This window comes from Notolepis coatsorum, assembly GCF_963971535.1.
Source record: "Notolepis coatsorum genome assembly, chromosome: 15".
Lineage (NCBI taxonomy): Eukaryota > Metazoa > Chordata > Actinopteri > Aulopiformes > Paralepididae > Notolepis > Notolepis coatsorum.
Window position 1 is genome coordinate 40,242,204 of NC_140179.1, and position 21,032 is coordinate 40,263,235.

At 43.2% G+C, this 21,032-nt stretch overlaps 1 protein-coding gene across 1 annotated transcript in view; it reads right to left on the reverse strand.

Annotated features, from left to right (window-relative positions):
- Window positions 1-11,489: 11,489 nt before the first annotated feature.
- The window catches only part of nudt4b (nudix (nucleoside diphosphate linked moiety X)-type motif 4b), a 54,018-nt gene continuing 44,475 nt past the window's right edge, over window positions 11,490-21,032 (reverse strand). The window contains exon 5 of the mRNA XM_084330907.1: window positions 11,490-15,059. Coding sequence (XP_084187033.1) covers window positions 14,746-15,059 — 314 coding nt within the window. The 3' untranslated portion in view covers window positions 11,490-14,745. The remainder of the gene's footprint in view (window positions 15,060-21,032) is intronic.

Here is a 21,032-nt window from a genome sequence, read left to right on the forward strand (position 1 = left end):
CAGCACCCAGACCATACTTTGATGCGTCCACTTGCAAGCTGAGCTCCTTATCTGGGTCAAAGTAAATGAGGACTGGCCCCGGTTCATTGGTAAGTATGTCTTTCATCTTTTTGAATGCAGCGTCGTGCTGCGCGTCCCACAGGAACTCATTCGATTGTTTAAGCAGCTGTCTCATGGGTGCGTTGATCTCGGAGAGGCTCGGGGCGAATTTCGCCAGGTAGTTGACCATACCTAGCACAGTCTCCAGTTCTGCACGGCTCTTTGGCGCCTCCATCTCCTTGATGGCAGCTATCTTGCCTGGGTCAGGCTTCATGCCGTCAGCTGAAAGGACGTGCCCGAAGTAGCTCACTTCGGTGGCTCCGATGGTGCACTTGTCTGCGTTGAGCCGAACGCCTCTCTCCCGTGATCTCTCCAACATTGCATGTAGATTCTTGTCGTGTTCCTCTCTGGTCGCGCCATAGACAAGGATGTCGTCTACTATAGCTGCGAGCCCAAACGGTAATCGTAGGAATCTGTATCGTCCAAACGGTGTGTTGAACGTCGTCAGCTTCGATGATTCTGTAGAGAGCTTGATGGACCAGTATCCCGACCTTGCATCCAGTACGCTGAAATAGCGTGCGCCTGTTAGTCTGGGTGTGATGTCCTCTAGTGTCGGCAGAGGGTAGTGCGGGCGCTTGATAGGCCTTGTTTAGCTCCTTAGGGTCCAAACATATTCTGAGCTTACCTGTGCGTGGTCTCTCAACAATGACCAGTGCACTGACCCACTCCGTTGGTTCGATGACTTTGGCGATGATCTGTGTGTCTTCCATATTCTGTAGCTCCTTTTTCAGTCGGCCACGCAGGGCGATCGGTGTCCTTCTCAGTGGGCAGACTACTGGCGTGGCGTCTGGGTCTATATGGATGTGACACTCTCCTGGGAATAGTCCGATCCCTTTAAACACATCGTGGTATTCTTCCATGATGGTCTGCTTATCTGTGTATGCAGTGACTGACAACACTAGTTTAATGAGGTCCATATTCAGGCATGCTTGTAAACCTAGAACTGGGGGTGCCTGAGTGTCTACTATGTAAAAGTCTAACAGCATGTCACGCTCTTTGTATTTACACTTTAACGTGCATGTGCCCTTTACTACTAGTTTCTCTCCACCATATCCTGTCAGTCTGCGTGAAGTAGGCTGTATTTTGCGTTTATCTTGCAAACTGTGATACTCTCTCAAAGGAATTACATTTACTTGTGCACCTGTGTCTAGCTTAAATTTAAGCTCTGTGCCCTGTTTTCCTATTTGTATGTCTGCGAAAGCTTGTTCTGTTTCATCAAACCGTCTGTCTGTCACGGTGTCTACATATAGTTCGTCTGATTCTTCACCTGACTCAGAGCGCATGCTAATCTCGTGTACTGAACTTTTCTTGAAACTACCGGCCCTGCAAACTTTAGCAAAGTGGTTCCATTTTCCACACTTTGTGCATTGTTTCCCTCTGGCTGCACAGTTATCTCCTTCCTTGTGAGCTCTGCTCCCACAGTATCCACAGTTCCTTCGTGTGTCTGTGTCGCTCGCTCTGTTTGCTCTCTCTGTCCACTCTGTTCTGGGGCGGTACCTCTGTGCGGTATTCTTCTGTTCATGTCTGTGCACCGCGTGCACGAGCTGCTCCTGCGCGCTGCTCGTGGCGCCAGTAAAGTTCTTTATCTGAGATTGTGCTAGCTCGTGGGCTCTAGCTATATCTATCGCTTTGTCTAATGACAAGTCTGATCCAACGTTTAATAGTTTCTCTCTTACTTTTGCTGAGTGTATGCCAAACACTATACGGTCTCTAACCATCTCATCATTGTTCGCATATGCACAGTCCTTCACGAGTAGTTTCAATGCAGTGACAAATTGTTCAAATGACTCGCTAGGTTGCTGGGTTTTTTCATGGAATTTGTACCTAGCAAAAATCGTATTCCTCCTTGGAAGTACGTATGCTTCGAAATTATCATAGTAGCTCTTCAATACCTTTGCTTCATCTGCACTGAGAGTCCATGTGTTGTGAATGTCTCTCCCTTTTTCTCCGCTCCACAGTAGCAGGTAGCTACATTTCTCGTCCTCTCCTTTCTTCTTAAGTGGGCCCGAAAACATTAGCTCTGCGTGCTGTCTGAACTTCTTCCATTCTCCCGGTAAGTCCAGAGAATCCCAATTCATCCGTGGCGACGGGACTCCGTTGATATCCATATTCATCCTGCTTCTGACACCATGTCGTATTCGATTAAAGAGAATAATCATTCAGGACGAGGAGATTACATTAAGAGGTTTATTGCAAAGGTAAGCATGAGTGGAACTCCATCCACGGCTGGCAGCCAACTGACTGTCAGACTCAGGACCCCTTGTGCAGGTATACATAACATGGAGGTGCGTCTGGCGCGCCTGTCGTAAAATGATATATTCAAGGCATGAATATTACAGTCAAAGTGTGCAGGGGTGAGGTGGGTTCTAGGGGTAAGGTCAAGTAGTAGTCTGACTAGTTTGCTACTGCTACTGCTACTGCTACTGCTGTACTGCTACTACTGTACTGCTACTGCTGCTACTACTACTACTACTACTACTACTACTACTACTACTACTACTACTACTGCTACTACTACTACTGCTGCTGCTGCTACTACTGCTACTACTACTACTACTACTACTGCTACTACTAGCCTACTGCTGCTGCTACTATGGCACGGCTTGCCATACTGCTGCTGCTACTACTACTACTGTTTACTACTGCTGCTGCTGCTACTACTATAATACTACTACTGTTTACTACTGCTTACTGCTGCTACTACTAGTACTACTGCTACTGTCACTACTGGTACTACTACTGCTATTACTACTACTACTACTACTACTACTACTACTACTACTACTACTACTACTACTACTACTACTACTGCTGCTGCTGCTACTACTAGTACTACTGATACTGCTGCTACTGCTACTACTATTACTAGGCTACTACAAATAATAATAATATAATCATGGTGTTTATTCTGTATCGTTTGAGGATTGTTTTATTGGATAGTGAGCTAGGTTTTATTTGTACTACACATACCGTTACTAAGCTGTATGTAAATGATTCAAGCTGTGTGCTTGTATTAGGCTGAACTCTGTTCTTCCTGGAACATGTGCTGACTGGCCACAACGGTGTGTTGACTGAAGAGCCACGTCCTGAAGTGATCATTATACTACATCATTATACTACAAAGAAAATATTGTTGCTGAATCATAATCATCCAACTATCAGGGTTGTGCTGTTATGAATGAGGTTACCTGAAACACAACTGAGTACCTCAGACGAAGATCTGATCTGATCTGTAAAACAAACATGCTTAATAATAATAATAATAATAATAATAATAATAATAATAATAATAATAATAATAATAATAATAATAATAATAATAATAATAATAATAAACTTGATTTGTATAGCACCTTTCATACAGAAACTGCAGCTCAAAGTGCGTCACAACAGAAAAAAGACAGGCATAAAATGAGCACATAAAGTGCAGACATATAAAATCACAGTTTTTCACATTAGGATCTAACATCCCAACAGGCCACCTTGTTTATGGTTTGATTTAGTTTTAAATATACAATAATAAAAAGAGTAAGATCGAATAGAGTAAAATAGTGCACATAAAGTGCAGACATATAAAATCCAATTTTTTTACAGTGCAATAAAATAGTTCTGGATTACTGTTTAACAGTTCAAAGTCGTCTTTACCTTCTCTGTTTGGTGTCCACAGTTTAAAACTTGACAGTCTTCCCTCCTGTTTGATACCAACTTTGACCCTTTGACCTCCCCCTCAGCGCAAACCTCCCTCTCATGGCGCAGTTCCCTCTCTCAGGGTGCAGTTCTAGGCCTGGGTCCTACACAGTTTTAAAGCCTGACAGTCTTTCTTGTTTGATACCCACACAGTTTAATAACTGACAGTTTTGAACCTGTAATAAAAAGTATTATTACTACGTTTAGAACACCTCGGCGAGGCGCCTCGGTATCCTAAACTCTGTGTCGGTCAATTATTTTGCGACAATGCCCTCGTAGCTATACATTATCCCTTTCTTATACAATGGCATGCAAATTTCTTGATTCTGATTGGCTGAAACAGTGAAGTTGCCGGTTGTTATTTAGTATAACACACTCCACGTGACCCCAGATCCCTCCCACAACCGAATTACTTTATTTTTTCTGTCTGAATCAATCCGCCATATGATAGAAAAATGGAAGTATGAATAGCTTTTGAACGAATCCTCCAAAAAAGATACTCAACTGGAATATGTTAGTTTGTTACATACACATGGATTATGTAATTAATTTGTTATGACTCATTGTGAAACAAAAGAAAAATCGCGGAGATAAAAAAAAAATAATAATGGCGGACGTTTATTTTTTTGGTCCGATTTGATTGATTGATTGATTGAACATTTTATTACCAGATTGCAGAATGGGTACAATACAGTACAGCTCAATACACACAATTGTTAAGGGAATGCAGACCAGAGAAAGACTTTCGTCTTGTTTACATCAGGGTCCCCCATTTTCAATGCATCATAATATATGACATACATAATAATAATAATAATAATACTTCGTTTTATATAGCGCCTTTCAGAGGACCCAAGGTCGCTTTACATAAGGGGGGGGGGGGGGGGGGAGATAACAAGTCAACAAACATAGTGGACAGACACAACACATACATATAAAGTGAGAAAGTTAGGGGTTGAAGGCCAGGTTGAAGAGGTGGGTTTTGAGCAGTTTTTTAAATGAGTCCAGAGTTGGGGTGGTGCGGAGTTCTGCGGGGAGGGAGTTCCAGAGGGTGGGAGCTGCCACACTGAAAGCTCTGTCCCCGAACGTCCGCAGTCTGGTTCGGGGGATGGAGAGCTGACCAGTGTCCGTGGATCGCAGGGACCGTGACTGAGTGTAGGGGTGGAGGAGGTCAGTGAGGTACTGAGGTGCCAGGGCGTGAAGGGATTTGTAGGTGAGCAGGAGGGTTTTGTAGGTGATGCAGGATTTGATGGGGAGCCAGTGGAGCTGGATGAGGATGGGGGTGATGTGCTGCCAGGGTTTGGTGCGGGTTAGAACCCTGGCAGCTGAATTTTGAACATACTGGAGCCTGTCAGGGCTCTGTACATGACATACAGATAGACAGTACTGCTACATCTATACATTTATGACATACCAGATTTACAAATACAGTACTGTTTGTGATACAAGAAGAGTCTAAAAAAGAGAGTATATACATTTGATGAAGAAACTGTACATTGGAGGAGGTTGGTAGGTAGGAGATTGGTAGGTGGGGTGGAGGGGGGGGGATTTCATATAACACACTCCACGTGACCCCAGAACCTCAATGTAAATAAACCATAATCACCCTACAAAAACAGTACTGTATTTGTAAATCTGGTATGTCATAAATGTATAGATGTAGCAGTACTGTCTATCTGGGTTTAACATGGTTTGTGGAGCTTCCTCTGGTGTCTACTAGTGGATCTACTATTGGATCTACTTTCTCTGTGGATGGTTTTGTGAATAAATCTCCATTATGCTTCAATTACTGTGTGTTTATTCTATAGCAATAAGGTTGGGTGAATTCGGCCATTGTATAAAAGACATTACACCACTGCGTGTCGGGCCTAACAACCACCCCTAGGCATGATCTAATTCCTATAACACACATGTGATGTAATGCTTAATTAAAGACAGTAGAGGTTGAGTACTTTATTATCTAAAGATGGTCAGTTAGAGTGTTGTGTTCATTCATAGTTAAAGAAAGACAGTAGGTTGAGTGCTGTCTGGTGATTTATATCACTCTGTACGACACTCTGTACTACATTCTGTTGTGGAAGGACAGCACATTCACTGAGAGACTTACACTGCATCAGGGTAAGACATTTTAAGTAATTTAGTAATATCTTTAAACTGAGACTTGATTGCTGACCTGACCAGCTGACTTGATTAAGGGGCGTGTTTAAAGCGGCCATTTTGTTTCCTTAAGTGACCCATTAAGGGCCAGGTGTTAGACAACACTAATTAGTGATAGGGATTTAAAGGCTTGCTGGCTTAGCGTCAGCGAAGCGTCAAGAAACGAAGAGGGACAAAGAGGAGTTTTCCTGGAGTTATCCGAGGGGAATCCAGGGATCCACCTAGTGCTAAGTACACCATAATCCTATTTTACACTCCACTCTGAAAAATCTCCCTTTCCCTCCCACTCTGCTATTTCTCTACTTCCTCCCTGCCACTCTTGACACCACAATGTGTCTCGTACCTATATCCACAATCTGCTCCTCCAGAACAGATTCAACCCACCCACGGCAGTTTGCTAGCAACCCGGCTAATCTCTCCTACCCTCCTACAGCCACTAATACACCTGTCACAGTACGGGGAGGCTTATGGAATTGTCAATCAGCAGTCAAGAAAGCTGACTTCATTACTGCCTACGCCCATAGTCAAAATCTGCAGCTCCTGGCTCTAACTGAGACCTGGATAACCCCCAATAACTCATCAACACCTGCAGCATTATCTACAAACTATAACTTCACTCACACACCTCGACCTTCCAGACAGGGTGGAGGCACTGGCCTCATGACATCTCCTTCATGGGCTACAAACTTAACACCACTCCCAGAACTATCACTCTCCTCTTTCGAATATCATGCAGTATCTGTCTCTAATCCTTTCAATCTCACCATTGTTACACTCTACCGCCCGCCAGGTCCGCTCGATCACTTCACAGATGAGCTGGACATGCTTCTAAGCTCCTTACCGGAAGATGGTACCCCTCTCCTTCTATTGGGCGACTTCAACCTGCCTGACTCATCTCAGTCAGTCATAGTAGTCTCCCTCCTACAATCGTTTGACCTGACTCCCACTGCCATGCCTCCCACCCACAAAGCAGGCAACTCCTTGGATCTCATATTTTCCCGTAACTCCAGCATCATTAACACCACGGTAACTCCCCTACATGTATCTGACCATTCCTTCATATCCTTCTCACTAACTCTCATGCTTAACCGAAAGGTCTTCACCCCAACTCAAACCGTCTCACTCAGACGCAACCTGGCCTCCCTATCCCCCTCCACCCTCTCCTCTGACATACTATCCGCTCTACCTTTGAGTGACACCTTCTCTGCTCTCTCCACAGAGATGGCAACCTCCACCCTCCTCTCAGCCCTTACAACCTCCTTCGACAAGCTCTGTCCCCTCGTTGAGAAACCTGCCCGCCGTTCCCCACCCAGTCCATGGCTGACAGATCCAGTGAGAGAACAAAGACAGGTCTTGAGAGCAGCTGAAAGGAAGTATAGAAAGTCACGCCTCACTGCTGACATCGACACATATCACAACCTCTTGTTAACATTCTCCAAAACCATTACTAATGCCAAAGCTTCTTTCTTTCACCATAGGATCGAGGCCTCTGCCAAGAATCTTCGCAAACTGCATGCTACCATGTCCTCCCTCCTCACTCCCCCCCCACCCCCCCCTCCCTCATCTTTCTCTGCCGAAGACTTTGCGATCTTCTTTGAGGAAAAAGTGGAGAACATCCGCAGCTCCTTCTCCCAACCCCCACCCATTCCAAATGCTGAATCGAGAACCTCATCCTTCACTCTGTCATCTTTCTCTCCCATTACAGAAGCCGAGACCCTGACACTGGTAACGTCGAACCGTCCGACTACATGCCAGCTGGACCGGCTACCCTCCCCACTCCTCCAGACCATAGCATCAGACATCCTCCCATTCCTAACTGCAACCATCAACTCCTCACTCAACTCGGGGGTGGTCCCCACCTCCCTAAAACAAGCCAGAGTCACGCCCCTTATAAAAAAAACCATCCCTGAACCCTACCGTCATAGGCAACTACCGTCCTGTCTCTCTTCTCTCCTTCCTTTCTAAAACACTTGAACGTGCTGTATCCAACCAACTTACTGCTTATCTCTTACAGAATGACCTCCTAGACCCTAATCAGTCAGGCTTCAGGACTGGTCACTCCACAGAGACAGCCCTCATTGCGGTCACAGAGGCACTTCACTTAGCAAAAGCGAAAGGCCTCTCCTCTGTCCTGATTCTCCTAGATCTATCTGCAGCCTTCGACACAGTCAACCACCAGATCCTCCTCGCGGCCCTCGCAGGAATGGGAGTGGCTGGCTCTGCGCTGACATGGCTGTCATCATACCTCAATGACAGCTCCTACCAAGTGTCATGGAGAGGGACCCTGTCGGCCACCCGCCCCCTGCGGACGGGTGTCCCCCAGGGCTCGGTTTTAGGACCCCTTCTCTTCTCCCTCTACACTAAATCACTGGGTAACATTATCACGTCTCATGGCTTCTCCTACCATTGTTATGCCGACGATACTCAACTCTTCCTCTCCTTCCCTCCCTCAGATATCCACGTCTCTGAGCGGATCTCGGCCTGTCTGTCCGACATCTCCGCCTGGATGACGACCAACCACCTCAAACTGAACCTAAGCAAAACAGAATCCTCCCCCCTGACCGACCTTTCCATCACAGTCGAGAATGCAGCTGTGACCGCGTCCCCGACCGCCAAGAACCTTGGTGTTGTCCTCGACGACCAGTTGAACTTCTCTGCTCACATCGCAGCGACAACCAGAACCTGCCGATTCCTCCTGAGCAACGTCAGAAGGATCCGCCCCTTCCTGACAAAAGAAGCCACCCAACTCCTCGTCCAATCAACAGTCATCTCCCGCCTCGACTACTGCAACGCACTGCTCGCTGGCCTCCCGGCCACTGCCACTAAGCCTCTTCAACTCATTCAGAACGCAGCGGCCCGCCTGATCTCAAACCTACCGAAGTCGGCCCATGTCACCCCACTTCTTAGGGACCTGCACTGGCTCCCCATTGCTGCACGAATCCGCTTCAAGGCCCTTGACCTAGCATACCGTGCGGCAAAGGGAACCGCTCCCGCCTACCTCCGGTCAATGGTCTCTAACTACACACCCTCAAGACCCCTACGCTCTGCATCTTCTGGCCGCCTCAGACCTACTCCTATCCAAGCTCCGGGAGGGTCATCAAAGAGAAGTCGCCTATTCTCAGTCCTTGCCCCACAATGGTGGAATGAACTACCCACCCCAGTTAGGACAGGCGAAACACGTCCAATCTTTCGCCGTCGACTAAAGACGCACTTCTTCAACCATTATCTGAATTTAAAAAAAAAAAAATATCTAACCCTAACTAACCGTACTGTCATGCACTTGTCCTAATAAACTAACCTACACTGTAGCACTCAACACTTGATGAACATTGTTGCTCAGCTGATAGAGTTGTGCCCTTCCTGATGGCTTGTCGTACAGAACTTGTAAGTCGCTTTGGATAAAAGCATCAGCTAAATGTAAATCACATATACATTTACATCACATTTACACTCCAAGTTGATTTGAGTTGACTTTACAACTACAAATACAAGAGCTGTCCAAAATAAATTGTAATTGAGTTTTATGGTTCTTCTCTGCAAGGGTTCTATTATGGACTTGTGAGCTGAAGGTTGCCGGTTCAAATCCCAAATCTGGAAAGGCCTGTGTGCCGTTGAGCAAGACATTTACACCTAAACTTCTCTAGCAGTGTCAACAGTGTTAATTAAAAAATTTAAAAGTATTTTTCTAGTGCCAAGAGCTGAAGTCTTGGCTGGAGATAGGAGTGCCAACAACCTCCTTCCATAAACCCAGCAGCCATTATATTATCTGCTCCCATACTTTTCCTTCTCTCTGTCTGTCTTTTGTTTTGTGGTGCTGCTGTATAGTCTCATTGTTTGACATTAGTGTTCTGTCTGCATGTCTGTACACTATTTTAGCTGTTTTGTCTTGCTGCTTGTATGCTATTCTCTACTCTGATATCCTCCACATTGCTTATGTTATTATCTTTTATTGGTTTTTAACATCATGTCCAGGAACTACAGTTAAACATTAAACCCCTGACTAACGCTGGCACTTTTACAAAAATGTAGATCAATGTAAGTGGCATTCTCCTATAGTTTTGTGTAAGCTGCTCTGCAGGCCTGTTTCTTGCCTTAAATGCGGTAGTTTTTTCCATTTTCTTTAATTTTTTGTATTAACCCAAAACACTATATACTGTATAATATATATATCCTGTAGGGATGTAACAAATCATCAGCTTACATTTTACCGATAGGATAACCGCAAGTGGGCGTTTCTTTAAAAATTAAAAAAAATTATACTTAAGTAGCTTACTGATTTTTTTTTTTCATTTTCAAACTTTATTTAACTTTATCTTAAATAGTTCCATTTAAATTTCAATATTGTAAGTCAGTAATTCAAGGAAAATGCAGTATCTGTCTCATTTATGTGCATTTGGGAGATGTTATAATGCAGATTCGGTAAATCCTGTACGTTTTCAGAATTTTCTTGATGTAGGGGAGCCCCAGTGTTTTCTATTTATTAGAATTTTCTGTCATTGCTGGGGTCCACTTGAGATGTTTGATTTGAATTTGTGAGAAAAAAAGATATACGTCTTTTTCACGGATCTAGCCTCTTTTCCTCTTAAAGTGCACCAGATTGATGCATTTAAATGTTAAATGCATGCCCACCATAGTTTCACAAAATAGGGGCCCCCAAACAATTCTGAATTCTGAATTCACCCACCATCTCTAGACGATGTGGCAACTGGACGGTCACACGTTTGGCCTGGGAAAAGGGGATTCGTTCAGGAATAGGCCGATTATCGCACATGCCACTCAAGAGACAGGTTCACATAAACAATATTGGAAGTGTGATCACTCAGATTCAGGGGGAGGAAACTACTAATATATAAACAATGTGCAAATGTTCCCTACAAACATCCCTGTCTTTTTAAATATGATTTCCCCTTTACCCCATAAAACCTACTTTTGTTTAGGTGCTTAGAGCAGAGAGGGTCTGTATGAGGAGCCATATATTCCTCTATGCACCAGTTATAATAAGAGATGAAGATCTGAATGCACTGCTTACCGGAACAATTTCTTTCATTTCTGTATAAAATGTTGCCCAAAATCGGCAGCCACCTACTGTAACACATTCATCATTCTCCTTACAAAGTCTTCTCTGAATCAACATTGTCACAAAGTCTTATATTCTACCTTCAGTCAGGAGTCTGTGTATTTCTTACACACATCCATCCTTGTGCTGAGCTCAACTGTGACACACAAATGTTCAAGTCAAGAAAATAGTTTTCTTGATTTTCTTTAATGCTCCCAGTATCATCTAATAGTAGACAGATGAAAAAGTTTCAACCTGTCAGATCCCAGACAAAGACTGTCACCAATCTACAGTGTTAAACTACATCCAGGTAATTAAAAGTTACAAGCCCCATTTTCTTGAAATTTTTATATTTTCACAATTAATATTTTCTTATCACCATAGATAATAATAGATCAAATTTATATAGCGCCTTTCATAGAACCCAAGGTCCATAGATTTATTTTATAATGCAAACATCTTCATTCTACATCAGAGAAAAACAACCACATTCACATTCTCAACCCTGTGGCACGTCAGTTCTCAAGAATACAAATATACATATTCAATACGTTTTTTTTCTTATTTGTACATCGTTAAAAAAAAGAAAGAAAATTATATAAAAGACCAGGAGCCGTTGTACAGGCATGTGTTCCCATTAGAAAACACATTTCAACTCCTCTTCAAAGATATTTACAAAAGGACCCGTGTAGATTTCGGTCTTCATTCAGTCAACAAGCCCAGACCAAAACCAATCACAGCAAACTACAGGATTATTGTTGTTGTCTTGCACACACCAATTACTATAGAAATACTATAGTAAATCACTATAGAAACAGCACTTTATATAGTAAAACCACAGGAATACTATAATGCCCTGCAAACAGTGAAACTGAGAAAAATTGCTTTAAACTTCTTTGACTATCCAGTGATTTTGTAGTTACTGCAATTCTTTATACCCGTTTTCTCTAAAACAGAGCACAATTGAACTCTGAAACTTTGTCACAAGATAAAACAGATATTGAGAAGTTCAAATTCACTCATAACTAAAATTTGAAAATAATTGTAGTTACTGCGGTTAGCTTCTGCAGGGCAGTATAGTGATTCACCATTAATTCCTATAATATTCCACTACAGAAACAATATGGTGAATCACTACAGTAGTTATGTGGTCAATCTATAGTGTATTATGTACAAATCAAAACACAGGAATTCTATACATCACTACAGTATTTCTGTGGTAAATCTCTATAGTGTGTATGAAAAAACAACACAGGAATACGTTATTTTTTCCTCTAGTTTGTTTTGGTGCGGGTGGGTGTGGTTCTGGATCCACCGGTATCTTTCAACACTGGTGACGATACAAGTGATATTTTAGGCTCCACTTGCGGTATGACACAAAACTGATCTCTCTGCAGGATCTGAACGGGGAAAGATAACGTTCCTTGTTTTTGCATGTTTCAAGTACGAGAAAGACGGTCACTTTATTAATAAGAAAAAAGAAAAACAGATTTGAGCTTGTAGTGCGAATTGAGCCTAAAATATGACCTCATATGTATGGCATCACATCATCTTTCATTTTCTGAGTCCCAACGATTCTTTAACCGATTTGTCCCGATAGCGAAACATGTCAATGACTCTAGTGACGAGAGGCAGAGAGAGATGACCGACTCTCTGGTACTTCCTGGGTCACGACCAATCAACGGGTCAGGTTGGATGGGTCACGACCTATCGCAGACATGTTAAATGAGGAACACCACCAATCACGATGTTCAAGGCATCCCATAACAACTTAAGGCAAAGATAGACACTTTGCACCATTAGTAGGGCTGGGCAATATATATCGATATTGAATATTGTCTAACTGTTACATTGTATTGTGGTTTATTGAGAATTGTGACACCCAATTTAGCAGTCTAAATCAATGCTTCTCACAAAATGATTTTCTGAAATGTTTGAGAATGTCAGGTGAAAATTACTTTCAACTGATTGTGTCACACTTGCCATTATCATGCAGGACCAATATGATAAACATTGATTGGATTATCCGACATGTGATTTGCCATACCTAAGGAGATAAGTGATATATATCGATATCGAATTAAGTGTTTGTGAATATTATGGTATTCTCTTGCCCAGCCCTAAACATTAGATATATTTCTAAAGCCTTAGAGGACACTCTCATGGATTGTAAAGAGCCATTCATAATAAGAGTTAAACCAGTGGGTTAAGGTGTGTTCAATCAGTCCTAATCGACTTGGAAAGTTGGAAATGTAACAAGTCGTATTCACGAGGCAATAGCGTTCGGGTCTGCTGATGATGTCCCATGTGATACTCCATGTTCATAATGAAGTACGTTTGCGCCATAAAAAGGTTAAAGGTCAGTGAAACGTCACGACTCGTAAAGATTACCACTGGTATTTACCACTCGGTTGGCTCTTTGAGTATAAACTTCCTGCTGGTAAACTGGTACATTTTCGACTTTCCATGTTGACAACAAGGACCAGTCCAACCAGTTGGTTAGTTGTTAGTTACAGTAGTTGAATTACATGGTGGGGACGTGAACCCAGTATGTTCAGAGGGAAGACGCCATGATGTGTTTATCAGTCTAGTGAGGTAGTGTCTCGACCACAGCTGCTAGCAGGGTGTGCTTCTACATGCTCGTTAATATGACCGTGTTCATCACAATATTTACCTTCTGTGAACTGGCTTGTGTAAAAGCTATATCCCGTTTACAACAGCTGGTATGAGCCGATAGTAGAAACCTCAATATAATAGCCGGGATATGCTAACATTAGCGGGAATACTGAGGCCTGTTTACTGGTGGGTTTTGTGGTGTGTTTACTGGTGGGTTTTGTGGTGCGTTTACTGGTGGGTTTTGTGGTCCGTTTACTGGTGGGTTTTGTGGTGCGTTTACTGGTGGGTTTTGCCGTCTGTGAGAGTTGTTTCCATGGTAATATAGTAATATTATGTCTCCTCGTCTATACAGGCATATAGGTAGCTGGGAATGAGATATGAACATGCATAAACACTGTATCCCATGAAAGGACATTAGCTAGTGTCCTGAAGATTAATATGAATGTAAATACTCTTTCCAAAAATGTCCTGCACATATTTCTTTCCGATTTCTGTCCAGAAGCACGAGCCGACTGCTGCATGCTAGAGACCATTACTAAACAGACAAACGACCGTTTTCTCGTGGGCAGTCCGTTCCTAAATCAAATAAAATCCCTTAAGCAGGAGATCAGTGACATGTTTCGATGAAATGTCGATCTTCAGATGTTGTCTGCAAGCGTTCAGATAGGTCTCTGTTGTGTGTTAACCAGCATCACAGGCTGATATATCATACAAGCCTGAAAAGATTTCACCCTCAAGGGTGATTTTGGGGCAAGTAATCTTTTTTTTGTAAAAAAAACTAAAATAAAAAAAAAACTAAAGAAATAACAAATATTAAATCAAGTGACCCCCATTAGAACATTCATACAAAAGTCTGTGTAAGGCATTTCCCCAAGTGAGTCACCAACAAAGTCCTGCGATGGCTTTAGTCTGTCCAGGGGGCAACCATAGGACATTTACATACGTGAGCCGTGACTCAAGATTCAAAATGCATGCAAAAAAATAAGAAAAAGTTGTCAATAATCCATCATTATGTTTCATTATGTGTCCTGGACTCAGATCAGAGGAACTTGGTCTCGACGACTCGTCTGAAGAACTATAACACCGCCAGGATTGGGGGGGGGGGCGGGGCGAAGAGGGGAGGGGCGGTCCTATCTACACGCAGAGCCCAGCACGGAGCCCGGCGATGGCGTGGTGGTGTTGAACCTAGGGAAGTTGTCGTTAGGAGGAGGAGGAGGGAGTAAGGAGTTCCCATTAGGAGGAGGACTCTGGAGTAAGGAGTTCCCGTTAGGAGGAGGACTCTGGAGTAAGGAGTTCCCGTTAGGAGGAGGACTCTGGAGTAAGGAGTTCCCATTGGTGGACGAGCAGCTCAGCTGGAGCCGTCTCAGATACTCTGCGTGAACGGGCTTGTTCCTCTGTAGCACCTTGATCGCTTCCTCCACCGTGAACCATTCTCGCTTACGGCCTGTAGGGGGAGACAGAGGACCATGTATGAGTTATGATACTGCAAGGCGCCACAAGGTGGCAATGCCTCTCTGTGTTGCCTCCCAAAAATGTGTAGAACTGGTTAATAACCAGGTTAAAAGGTAGATAGTGGAGTAGCGTCCAGCTGCAGCACCGGAGCAATCCCCTCACTAGACGCTGTGGCAGCCACAGAGAGCGTGCGCTGATTGGCGGAGAGTACGGAAGTTAGCGCTGATTGGCGGAGAGTACGGAAGTTTCTCTACCACAGAGAGCGCGCGCTGATTGGCGGAGAGGGGACGTCACTCCACATTGGGCCTAGCCCCTCCCCCTTGACCAAGCACAGTTGAGACGTGCGGTTGGAGAGAGGGTCACGGCCAGGAATTGATTGATTGAAAACTTTATTAACAGATTGCAGAATGGGTACAATACAGTAAAATACTTCCCCAACCCTAACCTCTATGGTTGAGGGCCTATGTTGCTTTGTTACATGAAGGATTACCAGCCCCGACTGTCACTCTAACCTTAACCTCTCTTAGATGAGGGCCTAAACCTAACCCTTAAGAGAAACTTCCGTACTTTCCGCCAATCAGCGCGTGCTCTCTGTGGCTGCCACACACAGCGTCTAGTGAGGGGATTGCTCCGGTGCTGCAGCTGGAGGCTATTGAGATAGTGCACCCATGCCGTGAATATGCACACACACACAAACCCCAGTGCTTTGGCTAGTGCTTAATCTCTTTATTTTATTATTACATCATTATTTTATTATCTATATTTGTGCATGATCTTATACAGTATATACACATTTAGTACACACTCACAAACACACACACAGTATATACATTGTTATTTTTATTTGATATATAATATCTACATCCCGTTATCTGTACTGCACACTTTTTTATAACTGTATATAGTCATCTTGCTGTTATTTAATTTTTATTCTATACCAATTTTATTTAATTTATATTATATTCAAGTTCAAGTTTCTTTATTAGTTGTCATACAGAAATACAGAATACTTTTGCATGAAATGCTTCTTTCTGTTTTGCTCCTGAGAGTGTGCTAGATAAAATAACAAGATAGTATAAAAAGTATAAAATAGAAAGTCAAGTACGTAAACAAGTGTAAACGAGACAAACATTTTCAATATACCTATATACACAGTATATGTACAGTCTATACAATGCAGATACAGTACAGTGTAGAAATGGTGAGATATAGCTTAGCTTGTGGTGCCACCTTGTGGTGGTGAGGTGCAATGAGGTGCATGAGATTGATGCCAATAAATATAAAGTGTGTTAGTGTCTAAAGTGGGTAAAGTGGGTGCTACAGTGTGTTGTTTATTTAAAGTGAGTGTGTGCGTGTAGATGTGTGTGCTGTGGTGTATTTGATGGTCTTTATTGTTCATTGTGCATCCTGATGGCCTGGGGATAGAAGCTCCTTCTGAGCTTGCGATGAGACTCCGGTATCGCTTGCCTGACCGCAGCAGTTCAAAGAGGCAGTTGTTTGGGTGGCTGGGGTCTTTGATTATTCTCTTAGCCTTACCCATGCAGCGCTTGTTGTAAATGTTCTGGAGAGTGGGAAGCCCCCCTCCAATTGTGCGTTCGGCTGAACGGGCCACTCTCTGTAGTATGCTACGGTCTTGTGCAGTGCTATTCCCAAACCAGGAGGTGATATTGCCAGTCAAGATGCTCTCTATTGTGCATGAGTAGAAGTTCTTGAGGATCTTCTGACTCACTTTGAACTTCCTTAGGCGCCTAAGGAAGTAGAGGCGTTGTCGTGCCTTCTTGATGACACTGTCAATGTGTGTGGTCCATGTCAAGTCCTCGGATATGTGGACTCCGAGGTACTTAAAACTGTTCACTCTCTCAACCGGTGCCCCGTCGATGCTGAGGGGGCTGTAGTCCCTGACCCCCGACCTCCTAAAGTCCACAATCATCTCTTTTGATTTGCTGACGTTCAGGGAGAGGCTGTTCTCTTGACACCATCCCGCTAGAACCTTTACCTCTTCCAGGTAGGCCCTCTCATCGTTTGCAGAGATCAGGCCCACCACTACTGTGTCATCAGCAAATTTGATGATTGTGTTGCTGTTCCGCTGTGCCACACAGTCATGTGTGTACAGGGAGTAGAGGAGGGGACTCAGAACACAGCCCTGGGGGGCCCCTATGTTGAGAGTGATGGATGAGGAGGTGCAGTTGCCTGCTCTCACCACCTGGGGTCTGCCCAGGTTGATGGGGAGGGAGGAACAGATGTAGCCCTTCACTAGCTTCTCAAAGCACTTCATGGCTATGGAGGTGAGAGCTACAGGGCGGTAGTCGTTGAGGCAAGCAGGCTTGGAATTTTGGGTACAGGGATAATGGTGGACTTCTTCAGACAGGTGGGGATGACAGCCTGTTCTAAGGACAGGTTAAATATGTCAGTGAATACCGGGGCCAGTTGGTCGGCACAGACTTTTAGGACGCAGCCGGGGATACCGTCCGGTCCTGCTGCCTTCCTGATATTCACTTTCTTAAAGGTCCTCCTCACCTCATGTTCTGTTATCCTGAAGTCTCCATCGGCAGTGGCCCCCCCGGTAAAAAATATTGGATGCTGCTATGGTCGAGGAACCACAACAAAGTGAACTGCACTCTTTTTTTGCTGTAAGGTACTGAATGACGTGACAATAAAGGAATCTGATCTGAATTGATTATACTGTGACTTGAATTGTTTATATTGTCAATTGATTATACTATGAATTGGATTGCTTATATTGTCAATTAATTATACTGTGAATTTAATTGTTTATATATTGTCAATTCTTCACAATGTGAATCTAACAGTTGATTCTGTTCAGAGTCCCAATGTGAGATTGAAAATACAAGAGCAGATACAGCAAGGTACCATTTACAGTAAGGGGGAGGCTGCTTTTGGTGCCACACAAAGTTACCGTGGCAACAACTGACTTCTGTTTTGCCCACGGGAGTAATTTACAGGCTGCTGAAAGAGGTCGTTCTGCTCAAGGCAGAGACACATTAGGCGTGTTCGAGATTGGCGAGGCAGACGCGGATCTGCGCAGGTTTTACTACGGCCTCGCCAAGAGCGTTGCATGGCGGTTAGAATGTTGTCCGACTTGCTTTGGAAATCTGACGAGGCGAGGCGCGGAAATCTCACGGGAGCGAGCCACGCACAGCCTTCAGAGCGAGGCTCCACAGTACCCCTCACCCGACTGCTCCACGCAAATCCATGATGGGGAACGACTTGCTATCGTTGCGCAAAGCACCTATTGGCTCAGAAAAGTCACCTGATTGTAACCAGCCACAAGAGGAAGTTATGAGACGTTTGATTGATTGATTGAAAACGTTATTAACCGATTGCAGAATGGGTACAATACAGTACAGGTCCTGTCTACCCGTCTATCAGATATATTTATTATTATTATAATTGGATACAGGAGTTTGGGTACCAAGAGCTTCCTCAAATAACGTTGTCATCATATCATCATGATAAACTTCAAGCTGTCAGACACCAAATTATTTTTATCAGAGTAATGAATGCTGTCTCAATAACCATATCGGCAATGGAGTTTATATCAAAATAACAATCAACCCCCCTGAACAAATAGTTTTGCGATTGCTTCTTCAAGTCGATTCTACAGACGGACTGTTTCTATCATCGGAATTAAATAATTATAATGATAATAAATACGACAATTACATTTTGCATTTATAGTCATGACTCAATGAGCAATCTGAGCATTACCGCTCGTATGTACAGTACTTCACTAAGCCGATTGGCTCACAGTTAACCCAATCGGGGATATAGTGAAATAGATATAGATTAACGAATTCCATATAAATCTATAGTTCATTAACGATGCAGCAGCTGATACTGTATACACACACACTGCTGAATAATTCTGTTTTGCTTCAATATATACTGTATATATAATTCTGTTTTGCCTCAATACATATAATATATTGATGCAAAACAGAATTATTCAGCAGTGTGTTGTGTGTGCGTTAGGGATGTGCATCTCCTCACTGAGGCCGATGCGATGTGCATCTCGATACGGTGCCAACGATACGATACATTAACGATACATTTGAAGCACCGGGCGATGCGATGCGATATGATTCACCCCCTGTTGAGATACGATACGATTCGATACGATTTGATTCAACATAATGCGATTCGGGGCGATACGATTCAACACGATGCAAAATAATAATAATAATAAATAATACAATTTTATGGTATGACAGAGGATTTGGTTGTATTCCTTATATGCAGCTTATATTATTAAAAATAAAAGAATCTACTGTAAGACAATTTATATAAAAACTCTTGGGTGCCTAAGAAGACTTTTGCATAAACTGTCTTTTCTATCCACTTTAGCTAAAAACGAGAGAGAGAGAGAGAGAGAGAGAGAGAGAGAGAGAGAGAGAGAGAGAGAGAGAGAGAGAGAGAGAGAGAGAGAGAGAGAGAGAGAGACTCCCCGTCTGAGCGGCCGGCGACAGTTGATGATGTCACACACTAGACTAGGTCACTAGGATGCGTCAGATACTTTCCGACCGTAGCATTATTGTCAACAACACGGAGCTGGATGGATTGCATGAAGCGATATAATTAAGAAATGAATAACCAATAAATGTGAAGTTATCTTTGAACCCCTGTTGTCAAGCGTCTTCAATATACCCCCCCCCTCCTCACTAATGTTACTGGTGTTGCAGAGTCACTTTAGTTAGACTGTAGACACTAGTTTAGCGTTAGCTGAACGGCTAACTGGCGTTAGCATGTTGGGCAATTCTATTCATGTCTCCTCGACTTCCACTGTTTGTTGATAACCGTGACGCGGCTCTCGCCTTATGTAGTAGCAAAGCAATAGTATCTGCTGTGTGTGTGTGCAGTCACAGTGCACTGCTGACAAGTGGATGAGAGGAAATTATATCAATGCATCGCGAGTTCAGCCTGGCATTTTGCCGACGCGGACTTATTCCACCGGTGCACTTGCATCGTCAACGTGTATGCCGGCGCACCGATGCAAATCGATGAATCGTCACATCACTAGTGTGCGTGCGCGCTGCGGTTGGCAGGAGCGCGCAACAAGATGGTATATAAATATGGTATATTAATACTGTGCTGTGCTGTGTGATGACAATACATTTGAATCGAATCTAGTTCTGCACGCGGCCCTCGAGTCGCATTATAATGAACAGGTGTGTATGTGTGTGTGGTAACGTGAACGCGTATCTGCCATGCGAGACTAGGCGAGAGGCTGTCGTCAAATCTGAAGTGTCCGACGTTCTGACTCCTCCCCTGGCTGCACTCGGCTACTCTCGTCTACTTTCGAGGCGAGCCGAAATCAATCTCGAACACGCCTACTTATAGACACCTGTTCTCACCACATACCTCTCTGCTCCTATAGACCTAAAGCTCAACACACGCACATTTGCCAAGCACTGCACCAGAGCCACACACACACACATATATATACATATATATATATATATATATATATATATATATATATATATATATATATATATAGTGCTTTAGATAGATTAAAAAAAAATTATCTCACAATTTTCTGTAATTAATCTATATTAATCTAGATATAAAATAGCATTTTACTACTTAAAACCGAAGCTTGTAACTTGAGTAAAATCATGGAATGAATGTAAAATCAACACAAAGAAAGTATATTTAGATTCAGAGACTATTTTAATAGCTTTCTTTGAATAGTTTCTCTCCTGTGAAATACAAATGTTCAACAAAACCATAAACATTGACTCTCTTATATCCGTGGCGCTAACAGAAATAAAAACAACCCAGGCCTATGTTAAAGTGCAGATTGGCTTAGAGGACGATAATGTCTTGTATGAACTACCAGTAATATAAATCATATTAACAACAAAAATGTGTTTCATCTTCATGTCAGATGATTTTCAAAAAGGTGCACGAGTCAATGCAAAAAAAGAACAAGCAAATATACTGC